The 20,218-nt window shown below is 43.2% G+C and overlaps 1 protein-coding gene across 6 annotated transcripts in view; it reads right to left on the bottom strand.

Annotated features, from left to right (window-relative positions):
• Positions 1–20,218, bottom strand: part of SLC35A3 (solute carrier family 35 member A3) — a 153,644-nt gene that overhangs the window by 90,469 nt on the left and 42,957 nt on the right. For 2 of the 6 annotated variants that reach the window (XM_029617945.1, XM_029617952.1), the window contains exon 1: positions 15,547–15,670. The exons of the other annotated variants lie outside the window; for them this stretch is intronic. In XM_029617945.1, coding sequence (XP_029473805.1) covers positions 15,547–15,609 — 63 coding nt within the window. In that variant the 5' untranslated portion in view covers positions 15,610–15,670. Of the gene's footprint in view, positions 1–15,546; positions 15,671–20,218 lie in introns of those variants that run through there. 6 annotated transcript variants of the gene reach the window in all.

The raw sequence follows: 20,218 nt of genomic DNA, 5'->3' as shown, positions 1-20,218 counted from the left end.
GTTCTTATGGCCTGGATTGGCCACTGTTGAAAACAGGATGCTGGGCTTGATGGACCCTTGGTCTGACCTAGTATGGCATGTTCTTATGTGCTTTGGAAATCCCTTTAGATGTTCTTGGCCTGGGAAAGGGAGACTTGCTTTGTATACTTAACAGAGACATAGAAATGATGACAGAAAAGGACTAAAATGATCCAGCCAGTCTGCCCAGCAAGCTTATGGTAGTATCTGCCATGCAGGTTACCCCCATGCTTAGTTTCCCAGACTGTAAAAGTCAGGACCCTCACTGGTTGCTGTTTGAATCCAATTTCCCTTTACCCCTTGCAGTGGAGGCAGAAAGCAATGTTGGAGTTGCATCAAAAGTATCAGGCTAATTAGTTAAGGGAAAAAAGCCACATCAGCAAACTATCCGCATGCTTGTTTCCCAGACCGTAAAGGTTGGGGGCCCTTGTTGGTTGCTGTCTGAATCCAATTCCCCTTGCCGTTGAGTACAGATAGGTGATGGTGTTTCACAACAGTATCAAGGCTTATTAGTTAAGGTTAATAACCACTGCACCAGCAAGTTACCCCCATGCACTCTTTTCTATTCCAGAGTTTATCCCATGCCCCTTTGAATTCTTTTACTTAGTCTTCACCACCTCCTCCGGAAGGGCATTCCAGGCATCCACCACTCTCTCCATGAAGATATATTTACTGATTTTGGTTCTGAATCATCCTCCCTGGAGTTTTATTTTGTGATCCCTAGTTCTGATTTCTTTCAAATGGAAAAGGTTAGATGATTGTGTATCATTAAAACATTTCACGTATCTGAAGGTCTGTATCATATCTCCCCTGCACCTCCTTTCTTCCAGGGAATACATATTCAGATCCTTCAGCCTCTCCTCAAATTTTCTGATGCTGACCCCACACCATTTTGGTCGATCTTCTTTGAACTGCCTCCATCCTGTCTTTTGTTTTGACATATGGGCACCATCACTAAACTCAGTGCTCCAGGTAAGTCCTCTCCAAGGGCATCACCACCACTTTTTTTTTTTTTTTTTTTTTTTTTTTTTAACACACTGGTCATTTCTCTTTCTATGCAGCCCAGCATTCTTCTAGCTTTAGCTATCGCCTTGTCACATTGCTTTGCCACCTTCAGATTATAAGACACATAAGAAAATGCCATACTGGGTCAGACCAAGGGTCCATCAAGCCCAGCATCCTGTTTCCAACAGTGGCCAATCCAGGCCATAAGAACCTGGCAAGTACCCAAAAACTAAGTCTATTCCATGTAACCATTGCTAATGGCAGTGGCTATTCTCTAAGTGAACTTAATAGCAGGTAATGGACTTCTCCTCCAAGAACTTATCCAATCCTTTTTTAAACACAGCTATACTAACTGCACGAACCACATTCTCTGGCAACAAATTCCAGAGTTTAATTGTGCGTTGAGTAAAAAAGAACTTTCTCCGATTAGTTTTAAATGTGCCCCATGCTAACTTCATGGAGTGTCCCCTAGTCTTTCTACTATCCGAAAGAGTAAATAACCGATTCACATCTACCTGTTCTAGACCTCTCATGATTTTAAACACCTCTATCATATCCCCCCTCAGTCGTCTCTTCTCCAAGCTGAAAAGTCCTAACCTCTTTAGTCTTTCCTCATAGGGGAGTTGTTCCATTCCCCTTATCATTTTGGTAGCCCTTCTCTGTACCTTCTCCATCGCAATTATATCTTTTTTGAGATGCGGCGACCAGAATTGTACACAGTATTCAAGGTGCGGTCTCACCATGGAGCGATACATTATACATACATTATGACATTTTCCGTTTTATTCATCATTCCTTTTCTAATAATTCCCAACATTCTGTTTGCTTTTTTGACTGCCGCAGCACACTGAACCGACGATTTCAATGTGTTATCCACTATGACACCTAGATCTCTTTCTTGGGTTGTAGCACCTAATATGGAACCCAACATCGTGTAATTATAGCATGGGTTATTTTTCCCTATATGCATCACCTTGCACTTACACGATCATTCCAAGGTCCTTCCTCCCAGTCTGTGCACATTAGTCTTTCACCCCCAATCACATACAGCTCTTTTGGATTACCACACCCCAGATGCATGGCTCTGCACTTCTTTTCATTGAATCCCAGTTGTCAAATCCTCAACCACTCTTCCAGCTTTCTTAAATCACTTTTCATTTTCTCTACTCCATCTGCAAATAGACAAATTTTACCTTCTATCCCTTCCGCAATGTCGGTCACAAGCATATTTAATAGAACTGGTCCCAAAACTTAACACTGTTCTCTCTTCAGAGAAGGTTCTATTTGCCATTACATGCTGTCTCATGCCAGTCAACCAGTTTGCAATCCACACCACTACCAGTGGCCCCTACTCCTAAGCTTCTCATTTTGCTCATGACTATGCGGGACCATATCAAAAGCTTTGTTGAAATCAAAGTAAATCACATCAGATGCAGTTCTCTAGGCATCCAATAAAAAAAAAATAATAATAATTCAGATGTGTGCTTAGTAGCAAAGCAGTGTATATTACATAAATGATGAGACTGTGCCCCAGACTGTGTGATTTGCAAAGCAGAACCTTTGGACATTTGTCTGGAATATAAAAAGCTTATTCCTTGGGGCCCTTCACACAAAATAAAAAGTTCACGCAAATTTGGGGTACCTACATTTATTCTTAACCTGTGAATGTCCAATACAGATTTACGGGAAGTTTTATTAAAGGGTAGATCTGATGCAGGGATTAAGGTAATGAAATTGCATAATAATTTCGTAATGTTGTACTTATTTCACAACTATGTTTATAGATGTATAGTTCAATTATGCTCATGTATGGGGTAGGGATAGATTTACAGCTACTGTTCACTGTGCCATTTTTTGAATGTAATCAAAAATTCAATAAAGGAGATAAAATTAAAAAAAAAAAAAGGACACCAACCTCTTAATAAACTTGCCTAATCAAGGGAAGTTTGAGATGGGCCACTGGTGTACCTGGATCTGATGTATGGGAGCAAGGGCTTCGGCCTGTTTTAGGAAGGCAGGAACCTTACCTCTCAGAGTGAAACAGCTTCAACATTTTACAGTTTTAAAAGGAACTCCAATATGAAATTGCAGGCCTGCTACTGGCACTCTGACTTATTCCTATCTGAGGACTAGAGAATAGCCAAGGTAACAGTTTTCAATAATGGCTCTGGATTGGCCCAAGTAACCACATCTGTGCCAAGCTAATGCTGAGAATAAAATTTCTAAAACATATGCATAAATGTGGTTTAAGGAGGAAGAGCCAGCATGGATTAGCAAACTGAGGTTGTGCCTTACTGATTTATTAGAATTCTTTGAAGGTATAGACAAGGATTGTGGAGAAAGGTGAGCCAGCTGATATATTGTATTTGGATTTTCAGGTGACATTTAATAAAGTCCCTCACGAGAGACTTCTCGGGAAATTAAAAAGTCATGGAACAGAAGGCAAAGTCTTGCTGTGGAAAGGTAACTGGTTAAAAGATTTAAAAAAAACCCACCAGTAGGCCTAAATGGTTAGGTTTTGCAATGGAAAGAGGTAAATAGTGAAGTGCTTCAGGGATCTGTAGTGGGACTGGTGGTATTAACTTAATGATTCGGAAAAGGCAGCAATGCATGAGGTGATCAAATCAGCAGATGACACAAAATATTCAAAGTAGTTAAAACACAAGCAACTGCTGAAGGACTCTACCAGACTAGAGAGCTGGGCATCTAAATGGCAGATGAAATTTAATGTAGACAAGTACCTAACTAGGTACACATCTGTATTAGGAGTTAGAACCCAGGAAAAGGATCTGTGTCACTGTGAATACATTGAAATCCTCATCTCAATGTGCTGTGGCAACCAAAGAAGTTAATCAAATATTAGGGATTACTTGGAAAGGAATGGAGGATAAAACCAGTGGCATAGCCAGAACTGACTTTTGGGTGGGCCCAAGGTTAGGCAGTAAGCATACAGTCTGAACCCTACTAGTTATACTCTTATTGATAAATAATGCCTTAGCATGCACCTTACAATTGGTGCTAATTAGTCAACACCAGCCTTTATCCATCATGAGTGAAACTTTTTAGAATATTTTAACTATTTCAAGCACTTATCAATATTAAAAATTCCTTATTAATCTGTATTCATTTGATATCTATTGCAATTTATACATACACAAGAATGTCAGGTAAAAAGCAAAGAACACAAATATATCTAATCAATGTCTTAAAACAAATATCAAAGTATTCTTTCACAAATTCTTTCCAGAAAAGAAGAAATCATAACTACAATAAAATCATCATAAGAACGGTTGCAGAGCAAAAACTGACAGTTCACATTACAACCCAACATGAAAAAAGGCTATTTTCAAATTCTGGCGTCACCTCACCTCAGCAAAAAAAAAAAAAAAAAAAAAAAAAAAAAAAAGCACCTAGAACCTTTCCATACCATACCAACACAGATTTTCAGGACTTAAACAGAAACCTTATGAAAAAGAAGCAATGCAAATATTATACCAGCCCCTAGAAAGCAAATGTTGCTTACCTGTAACAGGTGTTCTCACAGGACAGCAGGATGTTAGTCCTCACATATGGGTGACATCACAGGATGGAGCCCAATCACGGAAAACTTGTCAAAGTTTCCAGAACTTTGACTGGCCCCTACTGGGCATGCCCAGCATGGCACTAACCCTGCAGCCAGCAGGGGTCCCCCTTCAGTCTTATTTGAAAGCTACAGGCAGTGCCGAAAAACAAAACGTTAAGAACCCAACACAGCAGGGCAGCGGGCAGGTTTCGTGAGGACTAACATCCTGCTGTCCTGTGAGAACACCTGTTACAGGTAAGCAACATTTTATTTATTTAAAAGTTTTATATACCGCACAATGGGGTAGGGATCTATCAGTCTAGGCTTTCTCACAGGACAAGCAGGATGGTAGTCCTCACATACGGGTGAGTACCGAGCTGAGGATGTCCTAACATGCACTAAATGTACCCAAAGGCGTGCAACAGGCACAACAACTGGGGTGGAATTTGGTAGAGGGCATCCTGAACCCCACCGGGCAGGCGGAAGGGTGTTGGTACGTCATGTTGAAAATAGGTTACGAAGGACAGTCTGGCCGAAGGTGGAATCTTGTCTTCCGGCTTTGTCCAAGCTATAGTGGGCTGCAAAATTGTGGAGGGAACTCCAGGTGGCAGCCCTGCAAATGTCAGAAGCGGCACCGGTCGTAGGTGTGCTACTGAAGTCGCCATGGCCCTCAAAGAGTGTGCTTTAACACGGTCTTTAAATGGAATGCCCGCTTGCTGATAGCAAAAGGATATGCAGTCCGCCAACCAGGAGGAGAGAGTCTGCTTACCCACAGGTTTCCCTAACTTGTTTGGGTGGAAAGAGACAATTGAGTGTTTTCCCTGTGGGTTACTGTACGGTCTAGGTAAAAACGCTAGAGCCCGTTTGCAGTCAAGGGTATGCAAAGCCTGTTCTCCTGGGTTGGCATGGGGCCTGGGAAAAAAGGTAGGTAGTATGATGGATTGATTTAGATGAAAATCCGAAACTACCTTAGGTAAGAATTTCAAGTGAGTGCAGAGTACCGCCCTGTCCTGCAGAAGTTTAGTGTAAGGCGGATAGGTAACAAGGGCCTGCAATTCACTAACTCTGCGAGCTGAAGTGATTGCCAAAAGAAAAAATCACTTTCCATGTGAGATCGAAGTTCACAAGAATGAAGAGGCTTGAATGGTGGTTTCATGAGCCAACCCAGAACTAGATTAAGGTCCCAAGAAGGGGGCGGAAGACGTAACAGAGGCTTGATGTGGAGCAAGCCCTTCAAAAAACGTGTTACAAGGGGGTGTACTGATATAGAGAGACATCCCAGATACCTTTATGGAAGGTGGCTACCGCACTGACATGCATTCTAATAGAGAAAGTCTTAAGAACTGACTAATAGATGCCAGAGAGATGGTCCAGAAATTTCGGGATTGGACAGGAAAAGGGGTCAAGGGACTGAAGAGCACCATGACGTGAACGGCTTCCGTGAAGCAATCAAGACACAGGAAACTGGCTCAGAAAGGTTAAGTGGTTGAAGGATTAACTTTTCAACATCCATGCCGTCAGGGACAAGGCTTGAAGACTGGGATGTCGTAGGCACCCGTCGTTTTGAGTGATCAGAAGCGGGTCCTTTCCCAATGGAATGTGCCTTCGGATGGAGAGGTCCTGAAGTATTGGAAACCACACTTGGCGCGGCCAATGGGGTGCTATCAGGATCATGGTTCCCTTGTCCTGACCTAACATTCCCCCTACTCCTATCCTGCGCCCTTTCTCCCTCTCTCCCACTCCCCTCCCCACCATACTCTTCAAGGCCCCATCCTTTCCATTGACTCTTCCTCCCCTTCCCCACCCCCCTTCCTCCCCTTTGCCTTTCCACCTCCTTTCCTCTGTACATATTCCCCCTTTCCCTCATTCTTTCCATTAAGTGTAAATAAGGAGATTACAAAGGACGATATAATCTCATACTCATGTATATTTACCCTATAAATGTAGATATCCCCCCTATATTCAGATTTTTCTGCTCCTCCAAGTTAGCTAACCTTCCTTACCTAACCTCCTTACCCATATATTACTTGTAAAAACGAAGCTATTATATGTAATCACTATTGGTTTAACTGTTCTTCATATAATCATGCGTTAATTGTAAAGCCTGTTGCTAAATTTTGTGTTCTCTGTAAACCGATGAGATGTTCCCAACATTCGTCGGTATATAAAAGCCATTAAATAAATAAACTTCACGAGAGTCTTCGAGAGAAGAGGAAGTGGAGGGAATGTGCAGAGCAGACCGGTTGCCCAAGAGAGGGAGAATGCGTCTCCGGGTTGAGATTGTTTGCTGCGAATGAGAGAACAGTAGTTCTCCACTTTGCGGTTTTGCGGGGACACAAAGAGGTCTATCCGAGGATATCCCCATTGTTGAAAGATGGAGTTCGCTACAGAGGGGTTGAGAGACCACTCGTGCGGTTGAAAGATGTGATTCAGCTTGTCTGCCAACACATTGTCCAATCCCGGTAACAAGGTGGCCCTGAGGTATATCGAACGGGAGAGAGCTTCCGCCCAAATCTGCGCAGCTTCCTGACAGAAGCCTGTGCCTCCCTGCTTGTTGATGTACCACATGGCCACCTGGTTGTCCGTCTGAATCAGAATGACTTGATTTGAGAGGCGATCCTGAAAGGCCCTAAGAGCATATCTGATTGCTTGAAGTTCCAGGAAATGTATTTGGTGTTTGGCTTCCTCTGGAGACCAAGAGCCTTGTGTCTGCAGATAGACTACATGGGCTCCCCACCCGAGGTTAGAAGAGTCTGTGGTGAGGATGATTTGAGGATTTGGAACCTGGAAGGGCAAGCCTTGGAGATTGGTCTGATTTTTCCACCAGGCGAGAGACAGACGGAGTGAGTCGGTTATACGGTCAATGGCTGACAGAGGCTGAATAGCTCGAGCCCATTAAGACCTCAGAGTCCAGTGCATGAGTCTCATGGCCAAGTGGCCCCATTGGTGTGACATGGACTGAGGACACATGTCCGAGGACGACGAGAAATTGGCGTGCAGTCATGGAGTGCTGAGACTGCAGCTGGTGAGCAAGGGACGCAAGAGTCAGTGCTAGTTGTCGAGGTAGGACAGCCTTTGCCTGTAAGGTGTCCAAATCTGCCCCATTGAACGATAAGGTTTGAGATGGGACCAAGTAGGATTTGTCGTAGTTGATGAGAAATCCTAGCAAAATTAGAGTGTGTAAGGTTAGATTGAGGGACGACAGAGCAGATTGCTGAGTGGGAGCCCTGATTAACCAATCGTCCAGGTAGGGGTAGACATGAACACCTTGGGTTCTGAGGAAGGCTGCGACAACTATGAGGCATTTGGTAAAGACTTGTGGCGCAGACGCTAGGCTGAATGGGAGCACTCGATATTGATAGTGCTTGGGGCCTACTAGAAACCTCAGGTACTTGCGATGAGCTGGAGTTATCACAATGTGGGTGTATGCGTCCTGGAGGTCCAGAGAGCAGAGCCAGTATCCTCTTTGTAGAAGAGGTAAAAGCGATCCCAAGGTGGCCAATCTTGAACTTTTCTCGTTGAAGGTACTTGAGGGCCTGTAGGTCTAGAATAGGATGGATACCTCATGATTTTTTGGGGATTAGGAAGTACCGGGAATAGAACCCTAGGCCTTGCTGAAAGTATGGAACGGGTTCTATTGCTCTTGACTGGAGAAGGAGGGAAACCTCTTGATCCAGAAGAATGGAGTGGTCCCACGTCTGCAGAGGTGGGGAGTCCGGTGGCAGGGTGAGAGTTCAGATGGTAACCCTGAGCAATGATTGCCAATACCCATTGGTCAGACGTGACTGGATGCCACATGTTGTGGAAGTGACAATTGACCTCCCACTGGTATGTTCGACAGAGGAATGTGGCTGCTGCTCTCTAAGTGGAAGTCAGTCAAAAACGTGAAGCGGTCCTGGTTGAGGAGCTGCTTGTGGTTTTTGTTTATGGGCTTGACGAGACTGCGGTTTTTGATAAGGTCTCGTGGCACGGGATATGGATGGTGGCGAGTAAGACTTCTTCGGATGGAAGAATGACTTCTTAGAATCCTTTCTGAACGGCTGTTTTGAGGAGAAGTCAGAAGGCATCAAAGAGAGCTGTCTTAGGGTCTCATGATGGTCTTTTAATTCTGCTACCGTCCATTGAATCTGCTCAGTCGGATAACCGGTCTTGTACTTCTAGGCGAAGGTCAGAAGTCTTGAGCCAGGTCCACCGCCTCACCGAGATGGCAGCTGCAGACACTCTGGTAGAAGTGTCAAAGATGTCATAAGATGTTCTAATCTCATGCTTTCTTGCCTGCCTCACAACCCTTGTTGACTAGGGTTTGTAATTGTTCTTGAAATTGTTGAGGCAGGGAGTCTGAGAAGTCCTGTATCTGCTTAAAAATGACCCTGTTATATTAGGTCATAAGGCTGATATGCGGCTATTTGGGAGATGAGCATGGCCTCTTTCCTGCTAGGATTATTTGTTCGATTCCATATTCTTCTAAAATTAGAGATATTAAAAAGTAGTATTTTAAGGCATTGGCGCATGTTATCATCCAACACGGTGTTTGTTGAAAAACCTATTTTCGCTGTGAAAAAGCGACAGAACTTAGGTGGCCATTTGAAATATCATAAATTTAAAGGACTAGAGAATCAGGATTTCGGTCAGATCAGCTGTGGATCATGCTCTGTGTGTAAACACGTGTTGGTATGTAAGGAATTTCAATATGCCCATTCAAAGTTACCGCATAGATTACCGGAAGTTTTTTCGTGTAATACAAGTGGCGTAATATATGCTATAGTATGCCTGTGTGGGCTAGTATACGTTGGGCAGACTGCTACAGTTATTTGAGCACACATCATAGAACATCGAAGCAGAATAAAATCATTGAAATTGCATGCCCCATTAGTGGATCACTGGATGGAGCTTGGACATACAGTGGATGACAAAATTGTGTCATCAGAAAAAAAAAAAAAAAAAGTTTGTTTACCTAACGGGGGAGACATATCAGCTGTTCTGAAACGGATAGAGCAGCGCTTTATCTTTAAATGGGGAACAGTTATACCCGGAGGCTTAAATGGCCCAATCGAATGGAATGCATTTTTTTGAATGTGTTTAGGTGGGGACAGCTGTTTGAGATTTGCATGAGAACATTTCTAATGATTGAATGGCATATATAACAGCAGAGGAAAGGGTATTATGTTATGACGTTTTCTGACATGTGACATTTTGTCTGTTCTGGTGGAATTGTAAGTACACTGTGTGAACGGGGGTGGTAAGAGGATCGTTGAATAGACGGGTAGAAGTTGGTTTTAATTCATTTATTTGCCTGTTTGGTTTTAGAAAAGCCTTTGGAAACATGGAGTATAAGCTATATTTTTGATGAAGGTGGTTAAAGCGATGTTTGGAAATAGGACCGGGAGAAATATGATCGCCCTTCATGACAAATATTGAAAGAATTTTGAGCTGTGACATCCGGACACAGTTTCGGACTGATTTACATGTGGAAATTTTGATACATAAGGGCTCATCGATGTTAGCAGTTAAGATACTGAAATCAAATAATAAGTGTACAAAAAAACAGTATTAAATTGAAAAGTGTATTGAGCATCACAATGTTTACAGGTGTTACATGTTTAAGTGGGATGAATGTGTGAGTGGGTGTTTTGATTAGATAAAACATCCTATCTAAACAATTAAAAACTATTTCAGGATATAATAAAGTTCATACATGTTAATTTAAAATTTGTTGTATAATTGATTCTCTGTGTTTGAGTAGGGTTTACAGTAATAGAGAATTAGTATATCCCTGTGTATCGTTTACCTCTTTGAATACTCGGCAGACTCTACAACAATCAAGTGGTGATCAAGCTGAGATTTTTGAAAACCTGGGGCTGACTGTACCAAATAGGTAGTGTCAGCTTTCCTGTGTACTGGAGCAACTGATCCAGGATGTTCCCAGTTCTTCTTGAGAAGATCGAGAAGGACCTGATGGATGAGTATAGATGTGATTACCTTGGGGGCATCCAGGAACTGGAGCAATTCCATCATGTGGTGCCTATCATCCTGTTCAGTCTGCAATTGGATGGGGACCAATTCGGACATTTCCTTCAAAGTTTATAAAGGAGAGGTCCTCTGGAGGAGAATGCTTCCTACTCAGTGGGTGAAGGTAAATCATCGGTGTCTGATGAAGTGTCATCACCCCAGGTGTCGTAAGGATCAGCACCTGTTCCTCTAGGAACTAGAGGGGGACAGGGTGGTTGTAGGCCTGAAGGTCCCTGTCTAGGTTCCGAGGGAATCTGAGGAATTATCGGAGGTACCGATGATGGCATCGAAGGCAGCGGTGCAGGCATCGAGCGCATCAAAGGATGACTCTGTGGCGCTGACAGACGTATCGGCACCGATGGCTGAAGCAGAACTCCGGATGGAGGTATGCAGAACGGTGTTTCTCCTCCCGATGACGCAGTCAATGGGGAGGGCATCGGAGCCATCGGAGACCCGGGAACGATCTGAGGAAAGGCGCTCATAAGCGCTTCCATCCTGGATAGCAGCGGTGCCAGCATCGGGTCGATGATCGGTTCCACAGACTGTGCCGGTGGAACCTGAAGACATTGTATCGCCTTGTCGATGGCCTCCTGAACCATCTGGTCCAGTTCTTCTTGGAGACCTGGAGCAATCCGCCCTGGCTCCGGAACAGAAGAAGGAGGCAGAGGCATAGTCGGAGGGACCACCGTTAAAGGCGGAGTCGCAGCTCCCGATCCCCAATTGGGTGAGGGTTGCCTCGGGGACTGTCACAGGAATGGTCGGGTGCCTTTCCTGGACGGGGTCTCTTAGACAGCAGCTCGGACGATGGCGAGGTTGATGATCCGAGTCTTACGGTGTCGATGGCGATGTTTCTCCCTGCAATCCCTTCGATCCTGAGGGGGAGTGGAGGGTGTCGATGGCCGAGACGTCGATGGCGGTCGGTCACCGGTCGGTGGTTGATGCCGGTTCTGACGTCGTCTATGCAATGGACTGAGTCGGGGTTTGAGTAAGGAAGAGAAGTTCCATTCTTCTCCATTCTGGCCTTGCATCCCTTCGGTATCATTAAGGCACATTTGGTGCAGGTCAAGACATTGTTCTCACGTCCTAGGCACATTACACAGACTTAATGAGGGTCTGTGATAGACATGGTGTGGGTACAATCCGGGCCCCGATGAAACCCCGACGCCATGGCAAAAAATTGAGCTGCGGTACGGTCGACGGCCAAACTAGACAAATAGACGGAAAAACAGGTAAAAGTGTACCGGAGTACTGCGGACTGAGAAAAGTTAGAGGGGGGACCCCTGTGGGGAATTCACTTTTAGTAATTCCGTAAGGAAAATTCCTGTCAGGAATCTTCAGAGCTCCTTTACCGCAAGGCTTCTGCTGCATGGAAAAAAAGAAGACTGAAGGGGGACCCCTGCTGGCTGCAGGGTTAGTGCCATGCTGGGCATGCCCAGTAGGGGCCAGTCAAAGTTCTGGAAACTGACAGAAGTTTTCCATGATTGGGCTCCATCCTGTGATGTCACCCATATGTGAGGACTACCATCCTGCTTGTCCTGTGAGAACATTAATACACCACCTACTGGGATAACAGAACAAGCTAGACTGCTACAAATCCCTACAGAGAAACTATACCTCAGTCACATACAGGCAAAACACAGACCAACCCTTATCTATTACAGAAATTAGGGACTACAATTTAAAAATAGAAACATGTAAACACACCAGAAAAGGAATCTGGAGAAACCAGATTCTGAACAGTGAAACACTACAGAGAAAAATACAAAATTATAAAAAATGCACATACCCAAGGATATCATATTCCAATTGCTAAAATCTCGTAAAAAAAAAAGTTCTCTCTTTGTCTGATCTTTTTATTTTTCTAATTAGTTGGTCTTTTTCCCCACGTCAGTCTTTTCATAATTCTTTCTCCAGGATCCCTCTACTTTTTCTGTTTCTTCTCTTTATCTTCTTCCAGACTTCTTTACTCACACAAGCTCTCACTCACACATCCAGGCTCCCATTTTCACTCACATATACACACAGAGAGGCTCCCATTCTCAAACAAACATCTACACTGCATCCCACTCTCACACGCATGCACCAGGCCTCACCGCCAAACCCCTTCTTTCGCCACCACCAGGATGGGCTCCCGTGATGGAGTCAGTGGTGGCCATTCTTCAGGCCTTGTTTGGTGTCAGGCAGCCGTGACTGGGTGGGCCATGGCCCACCCATGGTTACGTCACTGGATGAAACTGCACGATCATAGTAAGTGCCAGAAAACATGACCATATCACCCCACGCCTCAGAACCCTACACTGGCACCCAACACATTGCCAGGCTATATTCAAAACCCTGGTTCTGGCTTCAAGGCCCTCAAAGGCCTGGCACCACCCTAACAGACTCACCTTTCACACTCCCACATGACCTCTGCGTTCACTACCACAAGCTTATTTAGATGTGCCAGACCCCAGAGAAATGATACTTAACCAGGGGAAAGACTTCTCAGGCTCCATCCCTACTATCTGGAACTCTGTGCCACTTGAGATCAGGCTCACCCAGACGTCCTCACCTTTAGGAAATGACTGAATACCTGGTTTTTCATAGCAGCTTATGGTTCACAGCATGACTCCTGAACCTATCCCCAATGCTCTACCTTAGCCCAGAGGAACCATATAAACTGCTCACCTAATGATCCAGGCCTCTTCCACACTACCTTACTGTAAAAATCTTAGCTCACTGGAAATAATTTCTGTTATGGTATATTTGTGCTTTATAAATTCTCTGATTAGTATTGCCTCTTATTCCCACCAGATCTTGCTATTTTGTCAGCTAGCGATTGTACACTAACTCGCTGTTGGACTGATGTCTTACTATTATAATTACGACATAACATGCTTTGAACTCTTATGGTGGGAAAAGCATGAGAAAAGCGTGACAAAAAAAAACAACAAACAAACGCTGAGGATGATAGATCTATGCAGAGGCATTGATGATATCCATGGTACAACTGTGCCTTGAGTAATGCATTCTGTTCTGGTCACCCCATCTCAAGAAAAGGTACCGAGAACGGCAACAAACAGGATAGAGGGGATGATGGAATGGCTCCCTTATTAAGCAAAGCTAAACAGGTAAAGGCTCATCAGCTTGGAGACGAGACAACAGAAGGGATTTGACGGAGCTTTATAAAATCATGAGAAGGGTGGAAGAGAGAAAGAGAGAACAGTTAAGTTATACTTTCAGTTACCACAAGGACTAAGGGACACCATGAAACAAATGGTAACTGCCGAACTGGCACAATTAAGCTATGGAATTTATTGCCAAAGGATGTGGTCCAAGGCATCTCTCTTAGCTCTGTTTAAAAAGGGTTTGGACAAGTCCCTGGGAAAAAAAAAAAAGTCCATAAGCAATTAGCAGCAAGGTAGACCTGGGGAAAGCCACTGCGTATCCCTGCGAATGGGTAACGAGAACATTTACTCTGTGGTCTGCTGGCTACTTCCCATAGATCTGAAACAGGCTGGGCTAGATGAACTTTAGGTCTGATCCAGTATGGTACATTAACGTCTGCCAAAACACCAGAAAAAATATGCTTAAGATCCAAAGAGGACAGGGATCCAGTGATCAAGAAAGGTTTACAAACTCGGAGGGATTGAGAAGTACCAGCAGCAACCAGGAACGAGTTAAACAGTCAAAGTATTGGAGGCATAAAGGAGAACAATATCATCAAAATAGTTTGCAAAGGTCTCCCTGTCTACCACACATACTAGAGAATCATAGTAGGCTTTCCAGGAGCTCCCTGGCAAACCTGAACAGCTTTTTCACTCGTCGTTGCTATTTTGCTTTTCTTATTATTTCACACTCTGGTCTTTACTTCATTTTGTCTATTTTTTACTTTGGTTTTTACATTTTTTTTGTGGGGTTTTTTTTTTTTTTTAATCTTAGTTACCAAGTACCAAATTTTAGGTGCCCAAGTCTTGGTGACCTGGGATCACTTAAAATACAATGGACCTGACGTGATTACAGCCCCCAGTTTATTGTGGCACCACAAGGGTAGAATCTGTGGCAAAAATTAGAAACTTCAGCAAACTCTCTCTAATTCTGCAGCAGTCATGTGGCACATTTTCATAAGTCTGAATGGCTTTGCATATTAACGCTAATTTGTATTTTACTTTATAAAAATAGCATTTCTTGCATTAGGTTAATTTTGTTTTTTGGGGGGCAGAAGAGAATTTAGTGATCGATGCTGGGAAAAGGGGATAGAGGAGGAAAAAGGGATGGGGAAAGAAGGGGAATCAGGGAGCAGAGGGAGAAAGTATCAGAAGGGGGGGGAGGAGGAAGAAGGCGAGATCCATAATGATGCTTCCTTCTGACACGGAGCCTTCTCTCTCTCACACACACACCTACCCCCACAACACCCTCCACACATCCATATTGGAAAGCATTTCTGAAGCCACGACACTGCATGCTTTCCCTGTTTCCTTTAATAAACACCCCAAACACCTTGGTTCGATTGTAAGCTCCCTGGAGCAGGGGCTGTCGCTCATAGGATTGTGTACAATGCTGCGTAAGTATAGTTGCATTATGCACACTGAAGAATCAGCGACTCTGGCAGTAAGAGACAATAGAACCCGGAGGCGAGAGTTATGCAGGCAGAAGCAGAGCAAAAAAGCCCATCTCATTCACTCGTTCAGCACCAGTGCCATCAAATGCCACAGAATTACTCCAGTGACAAATTTACATTCAGTCTTTCACAACTCACATCTAAAGTATGTAAAATGTGTCAGACTCGTTTTATATTACCATACAGGCTACCTAGTCAGGGGGGAAAAAAAAAAACAAAAAAAAAAAAAAAAAAACACATCCCTTAAGACTCCACACCAACTACTCTAAAACTAAGTGAAAAGCCTCAAGGAAAGAAATGAGAAGTCTATTTTGGTTTGTAATTTAAAAAAACAAAAAAAAAATGTACATACAGAAATACCGATTTCTTGCATTGCTGGTTCTGGTTCTACTTTTTTCTGTTCTTCAGCTGCCATAGTGTTAACACTTAGAAGGAAAGCCGAGAGTTGACTATGTTTCCTCCCACCTGATGCACTGCTGACATGGCCGGAAAGTAAGTCAGAGGGAGAACACGCCTGTGTTTGCTCAGGCTGCCGGTTTTCCCTTAGCTTGGCGAGCTCCTCCAAATGAAGTCAAGCAGGATTTCACATGCCACGGAACCTCTCGCTCAGTCGCGGGGATTTCTAAAATCAAACCTAAATGCCAAAGTGCATTTACAGGTCCGGCTGGAAGAAGACACCTTTGTTAGCCCCGGAAGCTACCATGAGACGTAAGAATTTCCAGAGGATTAGGGGTTTGGGTTTTTTTTTTTTTATTGAGCAGCTTTCAGATCTCTATTCTATTATGCAGCTTCTGGCACAGACAGAAACCAGGAAAAGAAAAGGCAGTAGAACTTGATTCAGGTGTATGAGGTAGCTAACCAGGTAACCACCCACCTGATATAAAAAACAGTGCCATAAGTTTAAAGATATTACGTGTGTCTAAATATGTCCTCTTCTGTGATCTCCAAGTCTTAGGATTGCACTTGTTATTTTACAGCTGCAATCAGTCTTGTTTCCTACAGCAATCCTGCTTTCAGTACATTAAATACAAATCCCATTTCCATACACTTACTGCATTGATTACTGCCTGCTATTTACCTTTTATCTGCTACAAGTGCTAGAAATAATTCTGGCCACTTAAGCTTTGCAAGTAGCCAGGTACCAGGAAAAAAAAAAAATACACCGCTCTGTACCTTCTAACTTATTTTCACCTCTAAATGCAACTTTTAATGAATTCTACATAGAATAAATGAGATGCAATGAAATATTTATAAGAGAGCAATCCTTACAATACATCCTGAGAGTAAGATCAAGAGAGCTTCAAAACATACACTTCAACCTGACTGATTCTAATCAGCCATCTCACCATCCCCTTTACAGGGGTGTATGCACTATAATCTAGTGCTCTAATATACCCCCCCCCCCCCCCCCCCCCAAGAAGAAGAAAATAACTTTAAAAAGCTCAGGGCACTGGAGGTGATATATCAGGAAATTATTTACAGTGTATAAAAGGTCACAGTAAGAGATACCTTTTTCATTAGAACTTGTACAGTTTTTATGCTGAATTTTAAAGAGCTCATTAAAACACTTTTGAACTTTAAAATTTAAAAGTTAAAGCATTATTCCAAATCTGTTCCAGTTATTGTTAGATGCTTCTTTACAAATCATACTCCTGGGGGAATTCTGTGCTACTGCGGAATGCAGAATTTGCACGGAATTCGCCATCTGCGCAGAATTGCCAAATTCTGCGCAGAAAATAGAGACCACCCTGGCATGCCGCGAATGGAGTACATCCTGCGGCACACACTCCATTTGCAGTGAAGATGAAGGCCTGGCACGCCGGTCACGGCAAATACAAAGGCCTTCCCTTTTAGTCGCAAATGGCGCACCGGGCCTTCATCTTCGCCACGAACGGAGCGCGTCATGCGGCATGCCAGTGACAGAGAATGTGTGTCGGGGAGGGAAGGGTGAGAGAGAGCATGCCTATATGGAGGAGATTGTGAAGGAGTATGTGTGTGTGTGTGAGAGATTGGAAGCTCATGTGTATGAACAAGGGGTCGTGTGTATGAGGGGATTGTGAATGTGTGAGCCAGAGCCTGTGTGAAGGGCTGCGTGAGAGGGAGACATAGGTATCCTGTATGAGGATGTATGCGTGAGAGAGAAAGGGGGCTTGTGTGGGTGTGTATGCAAGAGAGAGGGCCCTGTATGTGGGGATGTGTGTGTGCGCGTGAGAGAGCCTGTATGAGGGTGTGTGTATGTGGAAAGGACACTTACAGTGAATTTCTGGGAAAATTCTGCAAGTAATAACTTCTGTAATAATTTAAAACGTAATTGCTTCAAGATTGTCAGCAGGGGAAAAAACAAAAAAAACTGATGCTTCACGCATATCCTGCATAGCTTCAACGACAGGGGTGAAGAAAAAAAGGATTCGCAATCACAAAGCGAGGAGTAGCTGGCTTGTTACGGCGGTTACTACCCCAAACCAAATGTGCCTGATACTTCACTTTCAATGCATATCCAGCATGGCTCTCTGCTTCAACGGCAGGGGAGAAAAAAACTGATACTTCACGCATATCCAGCATAGCTCCCTGCTTCAACGGCAGGGGAGAAGAAAAAAACAACCAACAAGGGCTGTATAACATAGTCTAGGTAAAACAAATAAGCATGGGTGTAGCTTGCTTATCGCGGCGGTTACTACCCCTAACTAATCAAGCTAGATATTTCACTTGGATGCAGCTCCATCACTGCTCTCTACATTAATGGTGGGGGAGGAAGGGGAATAGAACAAAGAGCTAAGAGAAACAGATAAGTATGAGAGAAAAAAGTGTGTGAAGCTTGCTGGGCAGACTGGATGGGCCATTCGGTCTTCTTCTGCCGTCATTTCTATGTTTCTATAAATTGTGTTATTTGACCAATATAACGTTTGCAGAATTTTCAGTTTTTGTGCGTAGAATTCCCCCAGGAGTAAAATCACTTCCAGCAAAAAAAAAAAAACCACCAGTCACCGCACCACATTCTCTTCACTCACAGTTCCAGATACTCACCCCATAAATTCATATATGGTTTGAGTTTGAATGTGTCTCACAACCAGAAATACTACAAATAATCACATCTTTAAATACATCAATTATCCTCTCAATCCTTAATTTACTGGTCTCCTGAAGATAATCTCCCATGAATTTGTATCACAAGTAACCTCAATTACTAATTCATCTCTCTTCAGCTATACTTCCACCTATACTAAAAGCAGCCTCAGTGCATCCAACATTAAAAAAAAAACAAAAAACCTAACATTGACCCCACTGATTTTTAAAACTACAGTCCAATTTCCTCACTGCCTTTTCTGTTTAAAATAATCAAATCAGCCATTCTCAAACAATTTCTTGATGAACATTCAGTTTTAGAACACCAATTCAACTTTCGAAAATACCACAACACAAACTCTAAAGCTATCCATAACAGAAGTCAATCACAGGGGCTTCGATTCTGAGACTTATCAAATGATGCTTCTAGATATTAACTCAGCTTTTGACACAAATCATAACCTACTCCTCAGCCATCTTTCTAATGTTGGTATTTCGGGAACTGATCTGTAACGGTTTAGATCCCATCTCACAAGTAGAAAACAGGTGAGAACAGCCAATGTCAAACCTTCTTGGTTCATCCCAATGGGGGTTCAGCTCTATCAGCTACACTGTTCAATATTTATCTGGCTCCTCTATCTTCTTGCTGCTGTGGGTCTATCCTAACGCATCTATGCTGACATTCAGTTCTTCTTCCAATCATGTCATCTTGGTCATTAACTTCCCAGTTCAACTCTTTGTGTCTCTCTTCCATCAAAGTTTGACTTCCCATAACAGACTTTTCACTTAACCTCAGCAAAACTGATATTCTAGTCTTAGGCTGCTCTCTCTCATATCACTCCATCTCTGCAATTTGATTTTTTAATCCATTCCCATTGCTAAAAAACTGCTAGTTATTTAGGTGTTCATCTAGATTCCATGCTATCTATGCAGGTTCATGTAAAAACTGTCATCCACTCATTTTATAAACTGCACCTCCTGCACCATTTAAAATCTCTGCTGGACCCTCAAAATTTCAGAACTGTACTTCAGTCCCTAATTCGAATACTGCAATGGTGTATAGGAGACCAATATATAAAGCATCAAACCCCTGCAGTTAATTCAAAACTCTGCCGTAAGGTTACTCACCACTCCACAAAAACATGAACATATTACTCCTACATTACAAGCCCATTGGCTCTCAATCAAATAGCGTATTTAACAAACTGGCAGTATTAGTCCATAATTTAATACATCACATCAATTCTCCATGGATCAGTAGTACCCTCAAACTTCATGTACCAACCAGAACTCTTCGGTCAGCTCTGTCTTTACTGGAAATCCCATCTTTACGTACAGCTAAATTGTCATCCACTTGCAAAAAACATTTTTGCTTGCCTGATCTACATTTAGAAATTCCTTCCCACAACATATACATCTTCTGACAAATATAAAAGATTTTAAAACAGAGCAAAAATCATCTTTTTACAGCCACATTCTCCCTAGTACCTTCAGATAATCAAACACCTCCCTCAGTCGGGCACGCTTCATGTAAACTCTTAAAGGTGAACTTTAAAAGCTCGGCACGTGCCAAAAGCAGAGATATCTGAATGTGTTGGGCCAGTGTATGCTGAGCAGATTTTAAAAGCCAACCAGATGATATGCGCGTATCATCCACTGCGTGCACACTTTTTTTCTAAAAATGGGCAGGACATGGATTGAACGAGACATGGGCATGACTGGATTTCTCAATGAAACCAGCACAAATATTTACAGGCACCAGGGGTCTCCTGCTGCATACATAAGAACATAAGTTGCCATAGTGGGTCAGACCAAGGGTCCATCAAGCCCAGCATCCCGTTGCCAACAGTGGCCAATCCAGGTTACAAGCATCTGGCAAGTACCCAAACATTAAGTAGATACCATGCTACAAATACTAGTAATAGAAGTGGCTATTCCGTAAGTCAACTTGATTAACAGTA

This window comes from Rhinatrema bivittatum, chromosome 10 (assembly GCF_901001135.1).
Source record: "Rhinatrema bivittatum chromosome 10, aRhiBiv1.1, whole genome shotgun sequence".
In the NCBI taxonomy this organism is placed as follows: domain Eukaryota; kingdom Metazoa; phylum Chordata; class Amphibia; order Gymnophiona; family Rhinatrematidae; genus Rhinatrema; species Rhinatrema bivittatum.
This window is presented reverse-complemented; position numbering and strand designations above follow the sequence as displayed.